Here is a 19,906-nt window from a genome sequence, read left to right as displayed (position 1 = left end):
ACTTTTCAGAAACCTTTCATTACCCCCAAGGAACTATCAATTTTTCCACAATGTTGTTCTTATATCGCCCTGACCATTCAAAAGCCTTTCCCTCAGTTCCTTCTTAAGAAGCAACAAATCCAAGCTCAACATGTTGTAGCTAAGACCATGAAGGAATATCAAAAGCTCCTCCAAGACAGTCCCCATCCTCTCTCAAGATGAAGATGAAGATGAAGATGTTGATTTAGAGGTTGACTATGTTTGTGAAAGAATCCTCCCTCATTAGAAATTCAAGATAAGATTCTTCAATGAAAGCAATTATGTCTCAAATAAGATTGCACATAAAGCAAAATTAGATTTGTCAGGATAAAATTTTTCAACAAAAGTAATTATGTCTAAGATTACAAGCTCTATCCAATTTTTAAGTCAAAAGTTTGATTTTCTTTAGCATGTGCGCCTACATTAAAGATTCTCCAAGAAAAAGCCAAAAGTGTGAAGCTACAATAAAAAAAGTTATTTTTATTGTTCACCATTCATTGAATACTCAATAGTGTATATTATCAAGATTCTAAATCTTTTGTAAAGAAAGCCTTGGCCTCAGTTTTTAAGTATTGAAAAATTTTCTCTAGATTTGTAACCCCCCTTTCAAATGTAAGCTTCAAAGCCTCCACTCCTTGCATATCTTTCATTTCTTTCCATTATGAGTTATTTCTCCTAATAAGTTTGTTATTTTAAGATATATTACAATGTTATTTTAAGTTTCGAATTTTGTTTTCATTTTCTTTATATGATATTTTTTTCATTTACAATTTCTCCTTGTAAACTTATATATAAATCCTTGTTTACCATCATGCTCTAAAAAGGCCATAACTTTCACTATATCTCGAACCACTAGTAAACTCTCTCAACTTCTCCTACTATCAATATTTAGTTATATTTTGGAGCAATCTCCTTTCCTCGAGTTTAAGTCATCTCCCAATGTGGCGTATTCTCGAGTTCTTTGAGCTTTTTGCAATGTTTTCTAGGTGCATCACCAAGCAACCAAAACTAGAAGTTATGGAATTCATCTTTGGTTAAGAGTGCACAAAATCTCAAAGTGAGAATCAATCAAGCAGCAAGGCAAAGCAAGGCAAAGCAAAGATTTGCAGCATACAACACAAAACAAAGTTGTTGTGCCACCTTGAGTGCCCATTTGTAGTGGGTGCTTCAAGTGGATGCCCCTCCCTGGTCAGTCTTTTGTGCCTACCTGTGGGGTAGCTACACCAAGTGGAGATGCATTGGAGCTGTTTAATTTTGTTTGACTCCAGCAATCCCACCATGTGTCATTGAACCTAGGGTTTTGTAAAACACATAAAAGGTCATATTTGAATATGATAGAGTATGTGTCGGTTTCATAAGGAGAAATTCAATAGTACCCCAGAGCTAATTTTTTCGGCAGATTCATTGTGTGTAGCAGTTCAGTTCTTTGGTGTTATAGCACACAAGTGTTCTCATGTTTAGTTTAGTTGGCTTTAGAACTTTTAAAAAACCATTCTTTTTGTTTTTCTTCTTTGGATGTTCAAGTTTATAAGTCCAAGATTTGATACAAGACAAGAATGGAGAGTTTCCAATTTAGTTGCGTTAGAACTTTCAAAATCATTCTCTTTTTATTTTTTTAATGTTCAAGTTTGATAAGTCTAAGACCTGATACAAGACAAGAATGAAGAGTTTTTAATGCTTAAATCAGGTTCTTAAATTAAGATGTAAGTACTTGAGAAGTGTTTTTTAATGAATCTTAATGGAAAAATCTTCTACCTAAAAATTCAACCAACCAAGAGATCTAAGAGAGTAAAACAAGATACAAATAGACCATATATGTGTGGGACCTTTTCAACCAACCCACGTGTTTCCACATTGCTAAAGTTATAGGTTTTATTGGTGTCCATTTCATTCGATCACTTAGAAAATCACAACACCTCACATCATTATGACATGTCCTCTTTGTTATCTTTCCACCTCTACTCTAGGTCCAACACAACCTCTACTCTAGTTCTAGCTAGGCCTTCCTTATAGATCAACACCGGGCTTAATAGGTTATCATTGTAGCTCAACACTTTGTACTTTTTTTTTTTTTTGATCGGTAAAAAGAGTTTCTATTAAAGAAAGAGACACCAAGAAGGCGACTCAAGAGTTACAAACCTATACACCCTCCTTTAAGAAAATGCTAAAAGAACAAAAGGCCCCAAAAGACAACCCTAATTGGAGCCCATCCAATCTATGAAATTAGCTATAGTTAGAGGGCTATCAACTATGAACAATTTTGTTTCAGCCCAAAGAGAGAGAATAAAAAAGTATTTCAATCTTTGAATTGACAATATATCATCCTTGAAAGCCAAGCAATTCCTCGCCTTCCAAACCGTCCAAAAAATGTGCAGAGGAGCCGCTCTCCATACCTTCTTACGCTTTTTGCCCACAAAAGAACCATGCCAGCTTAGAAGTGTTTCTTTAACAGAAGAAGGCAACACCCAAGAAACTCCAAAAACTGTGAAAAGAAGATCCCATAACACCTTTGTTCTTGAACAATGAAGAAGGAGATGGTCTATGGTCTCCTCATTCTCAAGACACAAAAAACATCTATTTGCCAAAGCCCATCCTCTTTTCTGCACCTTGTCAAGGTTAGTGCTTTACGCCACGTAGCCTCCCATGCAAAAAAATTAATCTTGGGCTGCACATTCGCATTCCAAATAAGGCTTGAAGGAACCGAGCCAAACCCCCCGCTTCAAGGGCCAAGTATAGAGAGTTGACCGAGAATTTACCACTCTTAGTTTCAGTCCAAGATACCCTGTCCTCCACCTCCTCAATAATTCTGTGCCGATGTAATCGCTCCATAAAACTTGACGCTTCCTCTACCTCCCAATCATTAAAGGCTCTTAAAAAGCATGGATTCCAACCCCCCCTTCCCCCCTCCGCCAAGGAATCCCAAACATCTACCACACTTTCTTCCTTATCAACAGTCAAAGCAAATAGAGACGGGAAGGACGAACACAAAGGAGAATCCCCACACCACTTATCCCTCCAAAACCTCACCCTCCTTCCATTACCAACAATGAAGACCAACCTATTGCTCACTAACTCCCAATCCATCCTTATCCCTTTCCACAACCCCAAGCCATGAGCCTCTCTCACTTCCCGAGTGGACCAACCCCCTCTCTCTTCTCCATATTTCCCTCTAATCACTTGATTCCATAAAGCTTCTCTCTCATTCGCAAACCGCCAATTCCATTTAGCAAGAAGAGCCTTGTTGAGAATATATAGGTTTTTTACCCCTAAGCCCCCTTTCTTCTTACTCAAGCACACCACCTCCCATCTCACTAGATGAGGCTTTCGCTCCAAATTACCCCCACCCCAAAGGAAGTCCCTTTGAATCTTTTCTAGTCTCCGTCTGACTACACTTGGTAAGCACAACAAAGACATAAGATAGATTGGTAAATTCGATAACGTGCTTCGAATTAAAGTCGTCCTCCCTCCTTTGGATAAGTATTGTCTCTTCCACATTCCTAGCCTTTTACGGAAGCGATCTTCCACTCCATCCCAAACTGATGTTGATTTGAAAGGAGCCCCCAAGGGCATCCCCAAATATGTGGACGGCAAACTACCCACTTTGCACCCAAACTCCCAAGCCAGGTCGTCCATATTCTCTATCCTTCCTACAGGAATGAGTTCACTTTTTTCCAAATTTATTCTCAATCCCGAAGCGGCCTCGAACCATATAAGCACCCAACTAAGATAAGTCAAATGGTCTTGAGACGGCTTACAAAACACCAAAGTATCATCGGCGAACAACAAATGGGATATAAGGACCCCTTCTTCATTTTTCCCCTTGACTCTACACCCCGATAAGAAGCCTCCCTCTACAGCCCTTTTGAGAAAAGCGCTAAAAACCTCCATTGCTATAACAAAGAGATACGGTGAGAGGGGATCACCCTGCCTCAATCCCTTTGAACTTTGGAAGAAACCTGTAGGGGTTCCATTAACCAACACAGAAAAACTTGCAGTCGAAATGCACCATTTAATCCATCTGATCCATTTCTCCCCAAAACCCATTTTCTGCATAACTCTGAGAATAAAAGTCCAGTCCACATTGTCATAGGCCTTCTCTATGTCCAATTTGCCTAAGATGGCACTCTCATTATTTTTCAGAGTCGAATCAATGGCTTCATTGGCAATCAGTACTGCGTCTAGTATTTGTCTTCCTTCCACAAACGCCCCTTGGGCCTTGGAAATCACCTTTCCAACCACCTTTTTTAGCCTATTGGCTAAAACCTTGGCCAGCCACTTATACAAGCTTCCCACCAAGCTTATAGGCCTAAAGTCCCCCAAATCTTCAGCTCCCGCTTTTTTGGAATTAAGACCAAAAAAGTTGCATTTAGGCTTTTAACAAATTTTCCATTTTCAAAGAATTCCTTGAAAAAACACAACACATCCGCCTTCACAAAATCCAAGCAAATTGCCAGAAAGCCATAGAGAGTCCATCTGGTCCTGGAGCTTTATCCCCATTGCAACTCATCAATGCATTGAACACCTCCTCTTCCGTGAACGGGCTCTCCAACGTACTAGCATCCAACTGATCCAGAGTCTCTAACTGCAGCCCGGATATAGAAGGACGCCAGTCCCCCGAATTGGACAGCAGTAACTTAAAAGCGTTGAGGATCCCTTCCCTAATTCCATTCTCCTCTGTGCACCAAGCTCCATTAATCTTGATTCTGTCCACATTATTCCTCCTCCTGTGAGCATTAGCCATCTTGTGGAAATAACCCGTATTTCTGTCCCCCTCTTTCAGCCACACTTCCCTAGATTTTTGCCTCCAGCTGATTTCTTCAATTAAAACCCATTTTTTATAATCCTCCCTCGCTTCTTTCCTAGCTTCCAGCTCTTCCAGATTCAGTCTGCTAATTTTTCCTTTGCATCCCACAACTGCACCTGCTCCAATGCCGCATTTTTTCTGAGCTCAATCCTGCCAAATGAGTCTCTATTCCACTCCTTCAGCTTAGCCTTCAGCACTTTAATTTTTTCAGCCAAAATAAAACTTGCTGATCCATTGAATCTGACCCCCTCCCACCAAGACTTCATAAGCTCTTTCACACCTTCCACTTTCAACCACATGTTTTCAAATCTAAAAGGAGAGGGTCCTCTTCTTACACCCCCTACATCCATCAGAATCGGGAAATGATCGGAAACTGGTCTTGGAAGGACACACTGCCTCACGTCACCAAAGTGGATATCCCAGCCCTCATTAATCAAGAACCTATCCAGCCTTGAGAAGGTCTGATTATTCACCCTCCGTTCCAAGTAAAAGGGCCCCCTACCAAAGCATATCCTTTAACTCTAAGTCTTCTATGATTTCTAAGAACCTTCTCATATTCGAATTCAGGCTCCCCCCTCTGTTGCGCTCTTCAGGACTTAGGACGGCATTAAAATCCCCTGCCACACACCATGGCCCATTCCAGAGCCCCTTAATAGCCCCCAACTCCTCCCAAAAGCTCTCCCTTTCTCTCCTCAATATCGGGCCATATACCCCTGTAAACATCCACATGAAGTCGTCCTCACTGTTCTTGAAGATACAGGAAATGGAAAACAATCCTTTTTGAATATCAACCAATTCCAAAACTCTGTTATCCCAAAACACAACTATACCACCAGCTGCCCCTCTTGAGTCCACTGCCCCCCATTTAAGAAATCTTCCCACCCCTAGGCTGCGAATAATGCCCTCTGACATGTCTTGGATCTTAGTTTCCTGGAGGCAAACCAGATCCACCTTATACTTCTTTATCAAAGCTTTTATAACCTTCCTCTTGTCACAATTGTTGGCCCCTCTTGCATTCCAAGTGAGCACACGGAATTTCATTTAGACCTGCACGTGTTTACCCCTTCTTCTCCTCCTCCTTCTCCAATATAGTTCACTGTCCATTCCAATTTCCTCAATTCTCTTTCAAATTTTGACGACTTCAGTTTTTTCCTTTTTCCGCCGTCCAAATTTCCTTGCTGAATCTTCCTTTCTTTCATTCTTTTCATTAATAACAAAATTTCCCTTTCGAATCCCTCCGTCGGCATTCCAATATAGCGGCTAAACTTAGCCAAACTACTAGATTGCCACCCAGGTTCCTCCTCTTCTTCCCTCTCCTCCATAACCTCATGGAGGATCCTATCCGTACCCCCCTCTGGTTTCTCTCCAAAAACCCCTGCTTCCCTACCCATAATTTCCAAAACCTCGGCCTCCCTCCCATCTGCCCATATCATCCTTAAGGGACCCATAACTGCTCCCCCAATTACAGCCGAGCTACTGCAATGACTGAAGCCCCTAGCCATGGCTGCACTTTCCCCATCTCGACCAGAAGGAGTAGAAGAAAGAGATATTTCCCGCTTCCCCAAAAAAGACAAAGACCGAGAAGATTGATGTGAGTACCTGGACGCCTCCTCCAACAAGGCTTCGTTGGTGAACTCTGTGATATTGACGGCCATTGAACGCGATCCCATCTGAGAGCCTATCATCTCCCCCTCAAGCTCTCCGCTGTCGCCCAGTCCTCTGTCGGGAGCCCTAGCCTTAATGGATCGATCCATCACTACCTCATGGCTTTTATAGGGAGAAGACTTGGGCCGGCCCAATTCCTTTAATTCATTTTGGTCTTCAGTCACCTAGCCCTTCTCCGTGGGCCTTCGCCCCAAGTCCACCACCATTTGCCGGCCCAACGGACAGGATTTCCCAGGCCCGCAACGACTTTTCTTCTCCCACGCTGGTTGCTGGTTAAGCGAGGGCCCGACACCATCTGCTGCTTTTTCCGACAACGCTTCAGAGGACGCAGCTGCCTTTCTGTATCCCCCTTCACCATTTCCACACGGCACGTCCACTTTTGCAGGTTCTCCATGCGTCCGTACATCCGCCATCTGGAAACCAGCGCGTGAGTCTCCTTCTCCTTCGTCCCTAACTCGCGCTCGTTGCCCATCTCGTTTCTGGTCACCGGAACCACCTCCGTCACCCCTGGTTTCACCTCCCACCATAGCTGTATTGAATAACAGACAGTCCCGACTGCCACTTGCAGTGAGCTCGGCCACTCTAAGCCTTCCGATCTCACTAATAGTCTGGCCCATTTTAACTCCTTAAAATTTGCGGTGTCTTCAGCTCAACACTTTGTACTTAGGGTACATAATCAATGCATTGTTAAAAAGCAAACGACCACCTCACCTTGTCTTACCCCCACCTGAGCTCAACCCCTCCATTCTCTTTTGCCTTTTATATTGCCTCCATTCCTTTTCCACCCACCCGTCCACTCTTAGACGATGTTTTCTATAAATTACAATCCATGATTGCCTTTTCATAAAAACTCAAAAACAATTTTCTATTTTCAGTTTTTACTTTTTATTAATAATTTTTATCATTTTGGTTTTCCTCATCCTCATAGTGCCTTTAACTCTTTACTACCCTCTTTCCTTATGGGTTATCCAACCAAGATAATAAAAAAGTTAGTCATGAAATATTTGAAGGAGATGTCTGTCTCTACATGGCTCATCATGGATTTGAGTTAATTGTTAAAGGAAACCAAGTTGTCTAGTTTCCAATTGTTTGACACTAGTTTTATGCTCCATCAGTATATTTCTTCGATCAGACATTCAGCATGCTAATATTAAAATTGCCCATAATTCAAAACAAAAACCAAAAAGTCCCATCATATATTCATTATTAAAGTTTCAATATTACATTGACCAATTGCTGCTAATTCTTAACAGACCATATGAACTCAATACCAACCAAGTAACTTAGCACCATGGCGCGACATGTCATAATATATCTCAATTTCAAGGTTCAAGTATACTATTCTAAGAACTTTGTGATTCTTACAAAAGTACCAAGACAGCGCAAACACCAAGCAATGTTACAAGGCATTAAAAATCAGTTCCATGGCAAACAATGGTTTTGCATTACTCTCATTCACAAGTTATTTTTAGGAAGTGCAGATAAGAAGAAAGTAGAGCATGTAGCAAAAAACTAGTCTTTATATGAGCATAAATTACTGACAATTTAACAAGATCTTAAATTGTCCCATGGGTACTAGAATGTACCGTAACAAAGGTTACCTGACAGAAATCTTTTTGTCATTTATTAGGAATTGATAGAGCAATGAATATAACCAGAAAGTTCAAAGATTACCAAGCAATAAATATGAACAAATTAATTCATGGTAATCACCATCCTTCTCCTCAATTCCTAAAGTAAAATATGGTAAATTTCAATCACAAACCAAAATAAGCCAACACATATCTCAGCTAAGTTTGAGCAGAAATTCTAGAACTCAAACAAAAATTACAGCAATCCAATTTTAGGTTGTAAAAGTTGCAAAACCATCTTTATCAACAAATAAGTGTTAAAGACCAATATTTTCCAAACATGAGGCCCCCACTCCACTCTAAGGAAAACTATTTCCTTAAAAGAAAGAAAATCATTCAAACATCCCATACAAGAAACAAAGAATTTGTCATTTGCAAAAAAAAACCACCTGGAAAACAAATAAAACTTACAGCAATCCAATTCTAGATAGTCAAAACATTGCAAAGTAATATGAGAATCACAGCCTTCCTCATGAACAAAGAATTGTTAAGACCAACTTTTTCCAAACCCACTTGGAGTAATATTTTTCTAGGAAAATCATTTTCCAAGAAATTTTCCAAACACCCATCCGGGAAAACAAAGAATTTGTCATTGAAACAAATAAAACTTGCAACAATCCAACTTCAGATAGTAAAACATGGCGAAGAGATAGATCATAGGAGTATCACAACCAACAAAGAATCATCAAGGCCAACATTTTCCAAACCCGTCTGGAAAAATTATTTCCTTATGAAAAAAGAACAAAGAAATTCTTCAAACCACATAACAAAACAAATAATAATTATTATCCCAGAAAACATTTTCCACGAAAACAAACTAACAAAGAATCATCAAGACCAACATTTTTCAAACACATTTAGAAAAATTATTTTCTTAGAAACAAAATTATCCAGCACCCATAATAAAACCGATTTTTTTTTTTTATACCAGAAAATTCTTTCCAAGAAAACAAATAACGAACAAAGACTCATCAAGATCAATGTTTTCCAAACACGTCTAGAAAAATTATTTCCCTAAAAATAAAAAGAAATTCTCCAACCCCCATAATAATAGAAAAAAAAATTTATTATCCCAGACAACATTTTACAGGAAGACATTTTCCAACAAAGAATCATCAAGACCAACATTTTCCAAGCACGTCTAGCAAAATTATTTCGTAAAAGAAAAGAGAAAGAAAAGAAATTCTCCAAAAAACCCTTTCCAGAAAAACAAAGAGAGACGCACAGAAGAGAAAGAAGAATCGGTTCTGAAACTCACCTGGTTTATATCAAATGGAGGAGCGGAAGACCGGAAGAGCCAGCATGTGCTGCTATGAAACCACATCGTTTAGTCTGTCGATTTCTGAAAGAGTATCGTTGGAATTGAGGAAATTTAGGGTTTGGAATTTGGGATTGGGTTAGAGGCAGAGAGGCAGTGAAGAAGGTGGATGAAAAATTGAGATTGAGGCCACTCATTTGAATTTGTTCTTAGGGTTTTATATCAAAGAAAATAAAGTTGTCCGAAAAGTCGAGTGAAAGGCGTGTGAAAGACTGAAAAGCCAGCTGCACAAGTCCAACGGTCGACTAAATTCGTAACGGATAAGTGGTAAAAAGATGGAAGAACGAAGGAGACGAGTGTGACGTGTCCAAATAGATGACCCCACTGTGTTTTTAAAGAATTTTTTTGTATTTATTATTTATAAAATATTATTTTATTTTTTATTAAAGATTGAACCGCTGAAGCTAGATCGTTTATCGGGTATTGTGAATAGATATCCACACATCTAATATCATGAGCAATGAATGGGAGGCATAGCATGTATGAAATTTAAGATATTAACACCCTACTTCAGCATTCCATATGTTCATTCCTTTCCCTTTTTGTTTTATCTTTTTAAAAAATGAATTAATTTGAGAAGAAAAAAAAAGACAATTAATATAATTTAATGTAATTTTTTACTATTATTTTAAAACTATTTAATAAATAATCATAACTAAAAATATAAATTTGGAAGAATTATGGTATGTTTGGCTATATAATTCAAAAACAGTTTTTCATTTTAAAAAATAAAAAATTGTTTTTAAATTTTTTTAATATTATTTGATCTTTATTATTTGAAAATAATTTTAAAAAATAAAGTGACGTAGAGAATAACAAATATGAGTTGTTTTTGTTAATTTTTTTTTAAAAAAATATAAGCTTAAAAAAAACATATAAATTTTAATATATGGAAATTTGTTTTTTTTTTTAAATATATAGGAATTATGTACTCCCTTTTAATCAAATATTTATAACGACAATAACATCTTAAAAGTTGAAAAAGGGCAAACAATCCCTTGAGTGCTGACAAAATATTCCTCCTCCGTTGGATTCCAAGGATCTCTGCAAAACCTTGCCTTCATCATCGAAGTCACCCCTTTTGGTCTGCATATGCTGACGTGGCAAAATCGGGGGCGGCCAACCACTGCACATCGTACGGAAAGATCTATGGGAGGCCCCACTCCATTGGAATAGAAAGGGAAGAGAAGAGAAGAGGAAGGAGAGCAGAGAGGTGAGGGGGCATCGGAAATGGAGGAGGGCCCACCAGCGAATGACGTCTGCAGTGTATGCCATGGAGGCTTCAACATCCCCTTTCAAGCCAATTGCTCTCATTGGTTCTGCGGTTCGTTGTCTTTCATTTTCTTCCTTCCTTTTCTGTTTGGTTTCCGCGAAAATGTGCACTCTTCGTTTTCTTTTCTTTTCTGTTCTTTTCTTTTCTTTTATTTTTTGTAATTAGATTGATTGGTCTTTGGAATGTCAAAGAGACTGGAGAGTGAAAAAGGGAGGAAAAATTTGTCGGTTTTTCCTCTGTTTTCTATTCGGTTCCCGAGAAAATGTACACTGCACATTCGTATGTGGAAGAGAGAGAAAACAAGAGCGAGTAGGAATTTTGGTTCCTTTTACGGTTTGGTTGTCCAGAAAATCATCGAATCACAATAGTTCGGGGCCAAAATGAGAGAAGATTAAGAAACCCTAGGGAAATGGAAAAAGAAAATTTCTTTCTGTTTGGAATTTGAAAAGAACGTGGGAAAGGAAAGTAAAGGAAAATGATGGAAATGTGCATCATGCCTTTTTTGGTTTTGTTTGTTTTTTCTGTTCGGAAACTTCTAGAAAGGGGAAAATGAGAACGAGCAGGGGAAATTTTGTTGTGCGGAATATCGCAGATCACTAAGTCCAGGACTACAATGAGAACAAAAGATGAAACCCTATGCTTAAAGATTGGTTGGTTTTTCCTATAAGACAGAGGGGAGGAAATTTGGTTGTTTTTCTTCTGTTTGTTTGTGCTGAAAATCATTGGATCACAGTAGATTTTTGATCTTTTCCTTTAAGAAAAAAGATTTGAACCAATAAAGATTAAGGTGATGTGCTTTCTGTGATGTTTGTGAACTCATGGGTAAACAAATTTTATTTCGAAACAACTATATTTACTTTGCTGTCAAATAAGAAATTTGTGTAACAATTCTGTTCTCTTTTGTTCTTTTTTGTTTTTTGTTTTGTTTCTTCCTTTGCATGGGTGGTTTTTTTTTTTTTTTTCCTTGGTATTTTTGTTTCTTTCTTTATTTTCTTTTAAATTTTTAAACTTTATGAGACAAGAAACCCAAAAAAGGTATAAATTAAGGGGTCTACTATGGTGCCATTCCTGTCAGTGTATCCCTAGATTTTTCACTTCAATCCTTAAGCCCCTTTGATGCCCCTATTGCTTGCATGAAAGTTTTCTTAGCCTCTAAGGTGGTTCCTATTAGAGGAATACCTTACTATTTCCGACATCATTCTATGTATCTATCTTTTAGAGGGAAAGGCTGCTTCATAAATGGTGCCACACACAGCTAAATCCCCTGATAAAGAGGTGTCAGCTGAACTCCCCTGTGAAGGTCCTGAAGGAAACTATGGTGGGACTATCAATAATTGTACATCTTGGAAGGATTGCTTCTCCTCCTTAGTGTCTATCATTAATTATATATATATGTGTGTGTGTGTGTGTGATTTGGCTAAGCTACATGAACATTATCTTCTTTTGATTGTAGATCAAAATCAGTGGTTCTTGTGCATTTAGGAAGTACATAATTTAGTTATTTTGGTACAATTTAGGTTATTTGTGGGTATTTGAAATTGTGTGATTGGGAATTTGGGGGAAATTGTCAAGAATATCAGGTTTTGTTTGGTTGCTAGTGTGCATTATGTATCAAATAAACTAATTCTAATAAAATATTTTGGAAAAGAATTAAAAAAAATAAGTTTTTATTTTTGTGAGAAATTATTTTAGTAAAAAGATATTTTTAGTAAGAAAAGTTATCAATATAAGTTTCAGTCAGGTTGATAAAAAATTTAAAACATTTTTAAAAAATTTGAAAAGAAATCTAATAAATCTTGTAAAAAACTTTAGTCTTTTATATAATCGAAAGGTCAAAAAAAAAAAAAGGGGGTAATTTCACTAGAAAAACTTCAATAAGAAATGCCAGACCCTCTTGATAATATGTTCAACTCCAGCAAACAGTCCATATAAAGGTGGATCTGAACTTTCCCCAAATCAAGCTAGAAAAAAAAAGAGACAATGTCAGGGGAGCTTATATGCCTTCCCTGGCCACAGATAAATCTGCCCACTGACTACAACTCTAAAAATGGTGGTGCTAAATTTTTTTGTCTTCATGGGTTTTGATTGCAGGGGTGGCCAGGATTGTTTCTTTTTTGAGGTTTTTGGATTCTTTATTTTAGCACAACCAAGCTTCTTTTTTTTTTTTTTTTTTTTATTCTTATACGTCATTTCTTTGTATATTGGCTCTAAACACAAGGTGCCATTTTTCTTTTTCATGAAAAGTATACTTTTACACAACGAAATAGAAGGGCCAAATTACTCAAACTCAAGATGCCTTTGCCATTTACTGGAAATTGAAATGTACAAACCTACAAGAACCATAAATTGAATTTGTTTTCCCTCCTTTTTGCTTTGCCTATTAGCGCCTATTGTATAAGTCCTATGTACTCTTGGGCATTAGTTCTTTTAGCGCTTTTAATATATTCTCTTTTATTTGTCTATAAAAAATGGAACCATAATTGAAATAACAAGGATTTTATGGCAATTGTTGTTCTCTTCGTTTGACATATCTTAGGTATTGTCTTTCATGGTCAGAGAAAATCTTTTTGTTTGATATGCTTTCTTTGTGTGGAAAGACAAAAGGTGGTGTGGAGAGCCATTCTTTGGTGCATTTATGGGACAATATGAAAGGAAAAGATTTAAAGATTGTTTAAAAATGAGGGCCAGTTTGACTGAAGGCTGAAAAGATTTTTCCTTGGTAATCTTTTCTTGTGGTTTAGTTGCACATGGAAGAAGGTTCAATGCTTTTAATTGATTTTGTAGATTGATTGGGTTCTCATACAGGAAGGGAGTAGATTTTTGTGCCTCCTCCTTTTTGGCTGTGCTTTTTTGCCCATTGTATCTGTCCTATCTACTTTGGTGTGCTATTTCTTTTGGCGGTTTTTTATATTGTCTACTCACTTTATTTGCCATCAAAAAAAGGAACCATAAATTCAATTGCAATTTCATATATACTAGTTACCCACGAAGGACGAATGTTTCTCCTAGCATTCCTATGCTCATAATTCACAATTTATCCCTCTTATATTGTCTTGTGTCAGGATTTATATGAAACAGACTGAATATTTTAATTTCTGTTTGTTTTATGTAATGATGTAATTTTCTGTCCAAAGTTTAGGGAAAAATTGAGATAGTAGTGATGTAATTCCTCATTTGTAACTGCTATGTTGAATGGTGAGATGATTGTTTGTGGTACCTTTCTTTGTTCAGGGAATTGTATTCTACTTGTTTGGCAGCATGGATCAGCACTTCAGCCATGCAAATGCCCTCTATGCCGTCGTCAGATTACTTTGCTGGTTCCTGCTGGGGCTTCACAACGGCAGTGTAATGATCCTGAAGTTTCTGCGATAGTAGGAAGGGTAGAACGATATAACCGTTTATTTGGTAGATGTGACAGTAGTCTCTTTCAGGTACATATTTATGTGTTTTTTAATGTTTCCTATTTAGACTATGAAATTGCATTGCATTTGAAAATAATATTGGATTAAAAGTATGAAACTTTGGCTGCTCCAGATTGGGATTCAGTGGGTAACATTTTATGTTGATATAATTTGCAAAAACAGGCCCTTGAGTCTTGGCTCAAGTGGCAGTGGTCTGGATTTGGGATGTGGAATGTCCAGATCCGAGTCTTAATGAAGACCAAATTTAAAAAGTGTTATCTATCCAAATAATAATGATGATAATAATTTGTCAAGGGCGGAAACTTTCATGGTGCACTGGCTAGGTCTCGTAGCTTTTAGCAGAGATTCAAGGCTTATCTTTTCTGAAGATAATTTATCTTTTCCACAGAGAATGTAACATTATACCAGAGAATATATTGACATTTGAAAAATGTTTTGTCCTTTTACAGAGAATGCGAGATCTTCCTTTTCTCCTTCGGAGGTTGTTGCGAGAATTGATGGATCCTCAAAGATCTCTTCCTCTTCTCATCAGGGCACGAGTTTATTTTGCAGTTAAGTTAATATAACACAATTATGAAAACCAGTGCAATAGTACCATTTATTTGAGTTTTCGACATAAACACAAATCCATGCTTGTCTACAACATTTTCCTTGTTTATCTGCAATATTAATGATATGTTCATTAGGTATTTTAGCAATAATCCTTTTCTTTTGACATGGTTCTTGTCTTCCTCACCCCATTTTTTATTTTTTATATTTTAATATGTATTAGGATTATTCTGTGTACTTCTTGGCTATCTTTAAGCTGATATATGCTATATTTACAGTTCTAAAACTTTTCTGAAGCTTTTGTAGCCTATTTAGACCTCCTATAGGAATTCAAACCTTCGAAGCTGTTGCAGGAACATCATTAAATTTTCTCATATACTTGCAATGACTAAATAATAGAATTTGGCATAAGAATTCCTCAAAACTGTGTGATGTTATGTGATTGTTCTCTCTAATTTCAGGGAAGGGATAGAACTATCAATGCACCCTGTACTTTATCTGAAATCTTCAAATTTTGAGGAGGCTTGTGGTGCTTTGGAAAATTAAAATTGTTCTTATAATGTTGTGGGGAAGTTCATAATTTCGTGGTCAGCACCTCTGTCACCCCCACTATGCAATCTCCTCAAAACTTGCATTTTTCTTTCCTTTTTTCCTTGGTGTCAATGATAGTGAGCTTTTTGCGTCAGCCTCTCTTCTCTTCTTGAAGGAGTCACAGTCTCCTTCTCTACCTGAGCATATTTGATCCTTGGAAAATACTATTAAAATTGTTCTTATAATGTTGTGGGGAAGTTCATAATTTTGTGGTCAGCACCTCTGTCACCCCCTCTATGCAATCTCCTCAAAACTTGCATTTTTCTTTCCTTTTTTCCTTGGTGTCAATGATAGTGAGCTTTTTGCGTCAGCCTCTCTTCTCTTCTTGAAGGAGTCACAGTCTCCTTCTCTACCTGAGCATATTTGATCCTTGGAGAATACTATTAAATGCTCTTGAGTTATTGTGGACTTCCTATGTTTTGGAAGCTGGGATCTATGGGTGGGTTTTATTGTTTTTGAACAGAGCTCTATGTTCATCTAGTCTACTTATATCCATGTATATTCTCTTTCTAAGGAACATCTCATCTCACACATTTCTTTTATTTAATATAATTAAATTTGGGTTCTATAAAGGTTTATTTCTTGAACTATGTAATAATGCTTATTGCATTGGTTTTGCTTCACACACAGCTTTACAAATCATGCTAGTGTTACTTACAGGAGTGCTCAAATTATGTGTGTTTCTAATCAAGAAGTTGACAATCACTTTTGATTTGAGCAGAAAGAAGAAAAAACACCTTTCTCTATTTAGTATTGGGGCCTCAGTCAGAATCTATTGGGACAAAAGTGGGTGGCAGAAGCTGCCATCTCAGTGTCCATGTCTTGGGAAAAATGTTGCTAATAGGAATGCAGACTTATTATGTCTAAATATCTTTCTTAGCCTCAAAATTAGAGTGGTGTTAAGTGGAGATTAAATTATTGGAGGTAGTAACAGGATCACCTTTCCTATATTATACGGTAGTGTGCAACATGGGAGTTTGCATGTAAGATGTAAAATTAGTATATTTTGGAGCTAGATTTTTATTAGTTTATTTGTTTTTAAATCATACTGCAACTGAGACACATGTCACACATCTTCAAATGACTTTAATTTTTTTTTTTTTCTGGAAATTTTTATTTATATCGGGAAAGCGATTGAGGTAAAAAGGGCTTTCCAACTTCCAAGGGAGACATTTACTGAGAGGTTGGCTAATTACCACCCTTTATGTCTTCTTCTCATTTCCTATTTGCAGTTTACTTTATAAAGAGTTGAAATGTTACTTTTACAAGCTTTTATGGAAATTTGTTAATTGAATTAAAGATTTGGGGTTAGGCTACTTGCTTATTAATGAAATTTAGAGAAGATTGGCAAATTCTATCTTTTATAATGACAAATGTTGAAAACATCTTTTTAAAGGTGAAATATCCATAGTTGAGGAAACTCTAATATGGATCAGAAAGGAAAAGAAACCCTGGATGGGTAAAAGGAGTTTAGGAAATTCAGAAGATAGAAAAGGATGATTCATGGGGGAAATAACTTACAATGGAAATGGATCAGAGACTGTACATTTTGTTCAGACAGATGATGATGGTCACCTGACCTATATCACATGAACTTGGATATCATCATTCGGTTTGGGTGAGTCTAGGTGTTGTATATGTTGGACCACCAGAATATTTTTCGGTGTCCAAACATTATGTATAGATTAACTGAAAGACATTTTCATTTAAAGGCTGAGTTAAAGAAACAGTGTGAGTTGAATTATAGTAATGCTAATTATTGGGGCTTCTAGAAATAGAGAATTTATTAATTTATTTTTTAAAATATGAGAAGTTAAAGGGGCCACTTGCAAATGTCTAAAATTATAGTAAAAGGTTTTTTGGTCTCAAAACATTTTTGTCTGGCTTTTTGTAAGAAATCCTAGAACCAACACCAATATCTGATAACCCTTTGGCAACATGTTCCACTCTCGTTGATCCTTATATGCATTTTATATGGACTTTTGTTCTCTTTCTTCATTAACATCTCCTCACTTAATCAGACATCATAGCTGGCATCTTAAAGTTTAGGGATGAACCCTTAAGTGAGGCTTTCCTTATGCTACTCTCAATAGCTTCCTCCAAACATGCATGGGTAGCTGAGATGTGGGAGCAGACTGGGGAGGGTAGGTGTTGGAACCCTAGGTTCACAAGACAGATTCATGACTGGGAACTAGATGAGGTCGAGACCTTTTTCAGGAAATTACAGGTGCTGTTGTTTTGCATTGGTATAGAGAATAAGATGGTTTGGCAGTGCACTAGATGTGGCAAGTTCTTTGTTAAGTCTATGTAGTCCTTTTCCTTTGAAAATTCAGAGGCGTTCCCTACAAGCTTGGTTTGGAATCTTTGGGTGGGTTTCTTTGCATGGGAAGCTACTAGGGGGAGGATTTTGACATTGGACCAGCTTAGAATGAGGGGATGTTGAATTCTGAATAGATGCTATTTGTGCAAAGACGAGGAAGAAAGAGTCGATCATATGCTACTTCATTGTTATGCTCTTTTTGGGATAAAACAAGTGTTGCACACTATTTTGAGAGGCCCTTTTAAGTTTGGGTGGGGGTGGTTGTTTTTTGTTTTTCCTTAGCACCTTTGTCTACACCATGTATACCTTTGCTCACTTTTTGTTAAGTGCTTCAATATATTCTATCTTTGCCTATAAAAAAATATCTGGCATATTGCTAATTGAGGCAACTTTTCTAGTAATTTGACCAAGACTTCCAGTGAGAGAGCTCTTACACTGGTTCAGTATTGTTCTAGATTGTCTTAAATCAGTCGCCCAATAACAATTTTTCTTATCATCCTTTATTTGCTAGAGGTTCAAGATATCTGGTTTGCTAGAAATGTCAATTTGAGTTATTTAAAGGAAGAAAACATTGGATGGCTGAAATCAGGTGGGAATAAAATCATTTATTGCTTCTTCTTTGTGGCTTGATATATTTTGGAAGGCGATGTGTCTCTGTAGCTCCTTGAGCTCAAGAAGCATCATGTTGGTTGGCAAGTTAAATAGTGGTGGATCTTGAACAGGAAGTATCACGAGTCTCCAATTAAAGATAAGAAAAATGAGTCCTTAAAGTCTTTGAAAGAGATCATTTATATTTTGGCTTTGAAAGAGACCACTTGTGTTTTCTGGGATGCTGCATGGGATTCAGACAACCAGCAAACTGCAGTGGGGGTTTCTGGTGCTGCCCTTGGATTTTACCATCCTCTTTGTTGTGGTAAAATGGTTAGAATAGCAGCCCCAACTGAAACCATGAACTCCAGAGGATATTTACTCCCATATTCCTCAATAGTCTCTTGAATATGATGATTGTCTGAAAGTAAAAATTGCTCTGCTTCATATGTGACTAGAAACTTGTAGTCTCAAAGACGCAAGAATAGAGCTAAAGGATATCTTCAATCAGATGTTTTTTATCTATTTTAGTTTCCTGTCATGTAAATGCTCTCAGCTCACCATATAGCTCAAACAGTCAGAATCATTCAGACCTTTTGAGGTTTAGTGATGGCATGCCCAAGGTTTTTCTGGAGCCTCAAGAGTAACCACAGATGTTTTATAGGGGGAGTAATTGCTGAAAGTGAAAAAATGGCATATGCTATGCAAGAGTTTTGAGGACCATATCTGCCACTGCAGATGTGCATACGTCAGATTTGGTAGCATTGGATTGTTTTGGCAGCATTGTATGTAGTTTATTTCATAGATTATGTTGACATTCATGGTGAAACTCTTGTAATTTGAATAGCTATTTTTCTTTTCTCTGTTACTATCTTCTGATATTTCCTTTAATCACTAACCTACCTCTCAATTATACACTACAATCTTTGTGCTTACTTAAGGTTTTCTACTTGTAGTCCATCTTTTATAGAGGATTCTTATTACATTTATCATGTGCAGATGTTAACAAGTATTATCTACATAGTCAGCCCTGTAGACATTATTCCAGAAGGTATTTTCCTTCCTGTACTTCCACTTTGTCGATTAGTTGTTGTTGACTGTTTATTTTTTTAATCTAATCTTCTAATATAAAGATTATCAACTATCATTGGTCTTCCACAGGGGTTGTGGGAATCCTAGGTCTTTTGGATGATTTCATTATAGCATTCATCTGTTTCCTCCATATTGCTGCCATTTATCGGTCAGTACTTGTTCATCGTCATGGAGGTCCTTAAACCTTGCTGGAGCTATATACATGTAGGAACCTCATGAAAAGGATCATATAAATTTGAACGTGGAAAGTGGAACCAAGCGAACTGTTATTTCTTCATCCTGTCTGGACTCACAATTTCGACAGATGGACGGTGAAAATGAGCTAATACATGTTCCAAGCGTAATTCTCGTCATGTTGCAGAGTTGTTATTGTACCAAATTGTTGCATTAGATTGATGAATACGATGTTGATAAGATTAACAGATATGGTTTATTCCCACACTTCATGAAATGTAAACTTCCACAAGCCTGCTTTCTAGTTGTTCATTGGAAAAAAGAATAATAACTTGCCAGCGCAGGTGAGCTTTTGAATTGATACTTGCTTGAGGCATGTGAGATTTTTAACGATCCTTTCATAAACTGTTACTTCCCATTTCAAACTTTTGCTTCATCCTGTAGCTTATTTTGATATCAGG

The 19,906-nt window shown here is 37.3% G+C and overlaps 2 protein-coding genes across 4 annotated transcripts in view; one reads left to right on the top strand and one right to left on the bottom strand.

Annotated features, from left to right (window-relative positions):
- Positions 1 to 9,685, bottom strand: part of LOC117906990 — a 52,490-nt gene extending 42,805 nt beyond the window's left edge. For 2 of the 3 annotated variants that reach the window (XM_034820291.1, XM_034820292.1), the window contains exon 1: positions 9,377 to 9,685. In XM_034820291.1, the coding sequence (XP_034676182.1) occupies positions 9,377 to 9,442 (66 nt within the window). In that variant the 5' untranslated portion in view covers positions 9,443 to 9,685. The remainder of the gene's footprint in view (positions 1 to 9,376) is intronic. The other variant, XM_034820290.1, reaches the window with a different exon arrangement.
- Positions 9,686 to 10,429: 744 nt separating this feature from the next.
- LOC117906515 (E3 ubiquitin-protein ligase RNF170-like) lies at positions 10,430 to 19,866 on the top strand. Its single transcript, XM_034819551.1, has 5 exons — positions 10,430 to 10,760; positions 13,941 to 14,140; positions 14,581 to 14,682; positions 19,179 to 19,230; positions 19,341 to 19,866. The coding sequence occupies exons 1-5, from the start codon at positions 10,667 to 10,669 to the stop codon at positions 19,451 to 19,453; spliced, it is 561 nt and encodes a 186-aa protein (XP_034675442.1). The 5' UTR covers positions 10,430 to 10,666; the 3' UTR covers positions 19,454 to 19,866.
- Positions 19,867 to 19,906: the final 40 nt, after the last annotated feature.

The sequence above is a fragment of the Vitis riparia genome, chromosome 18, assembly GCF_004353265.1.
Source record: "Vitis riparia cultivar Riparia Gloire de Montpellier isolate 1030 chromosome 18, EGFV_Vit.rip_1.0, whole genome shotgun sequence".
NCBI classification, from domain to species: domain Eukaryota; kingdom Viridiplantae; phylum Streptophyta; class Magnoliopsida; order Vitales; family Vitaceae; genus Vitis; species Vitis riparia.
The sequence above is the reverse complement of the archived record's forward strand: the minus strand, read 5'-3'. Positions and strand labels throughout refer to the sequence as shown.

What these genes read in the sequence shown, in the direction of transcription:
- LOC117906515 (XM_034819551.1), top strand. Translation starts at nt 10,667, where the DNA reads ATGGAGGAGGGCCCACCAGCGAATGACGTCTGCAGTGTATGCCATGGA. An exon ending in GTGACAGTAGTCTCTTTCAG is followed by an intron (nt 14,141 to 14,580) that starts GTACATATTTAT and finishes GTCCTTTTACAG; the next exon opens with AGAATGCGAGATCTTCCTTT. An exon ending in GGGCACGAGTTTATTTTGCA is followed by an intron (nt 14,683 to 19,178) that starts GTTAAGTTAATA and finishes TATCATGTGCAG; the next exon opens with ATGTTAACAAGTATTATCTA.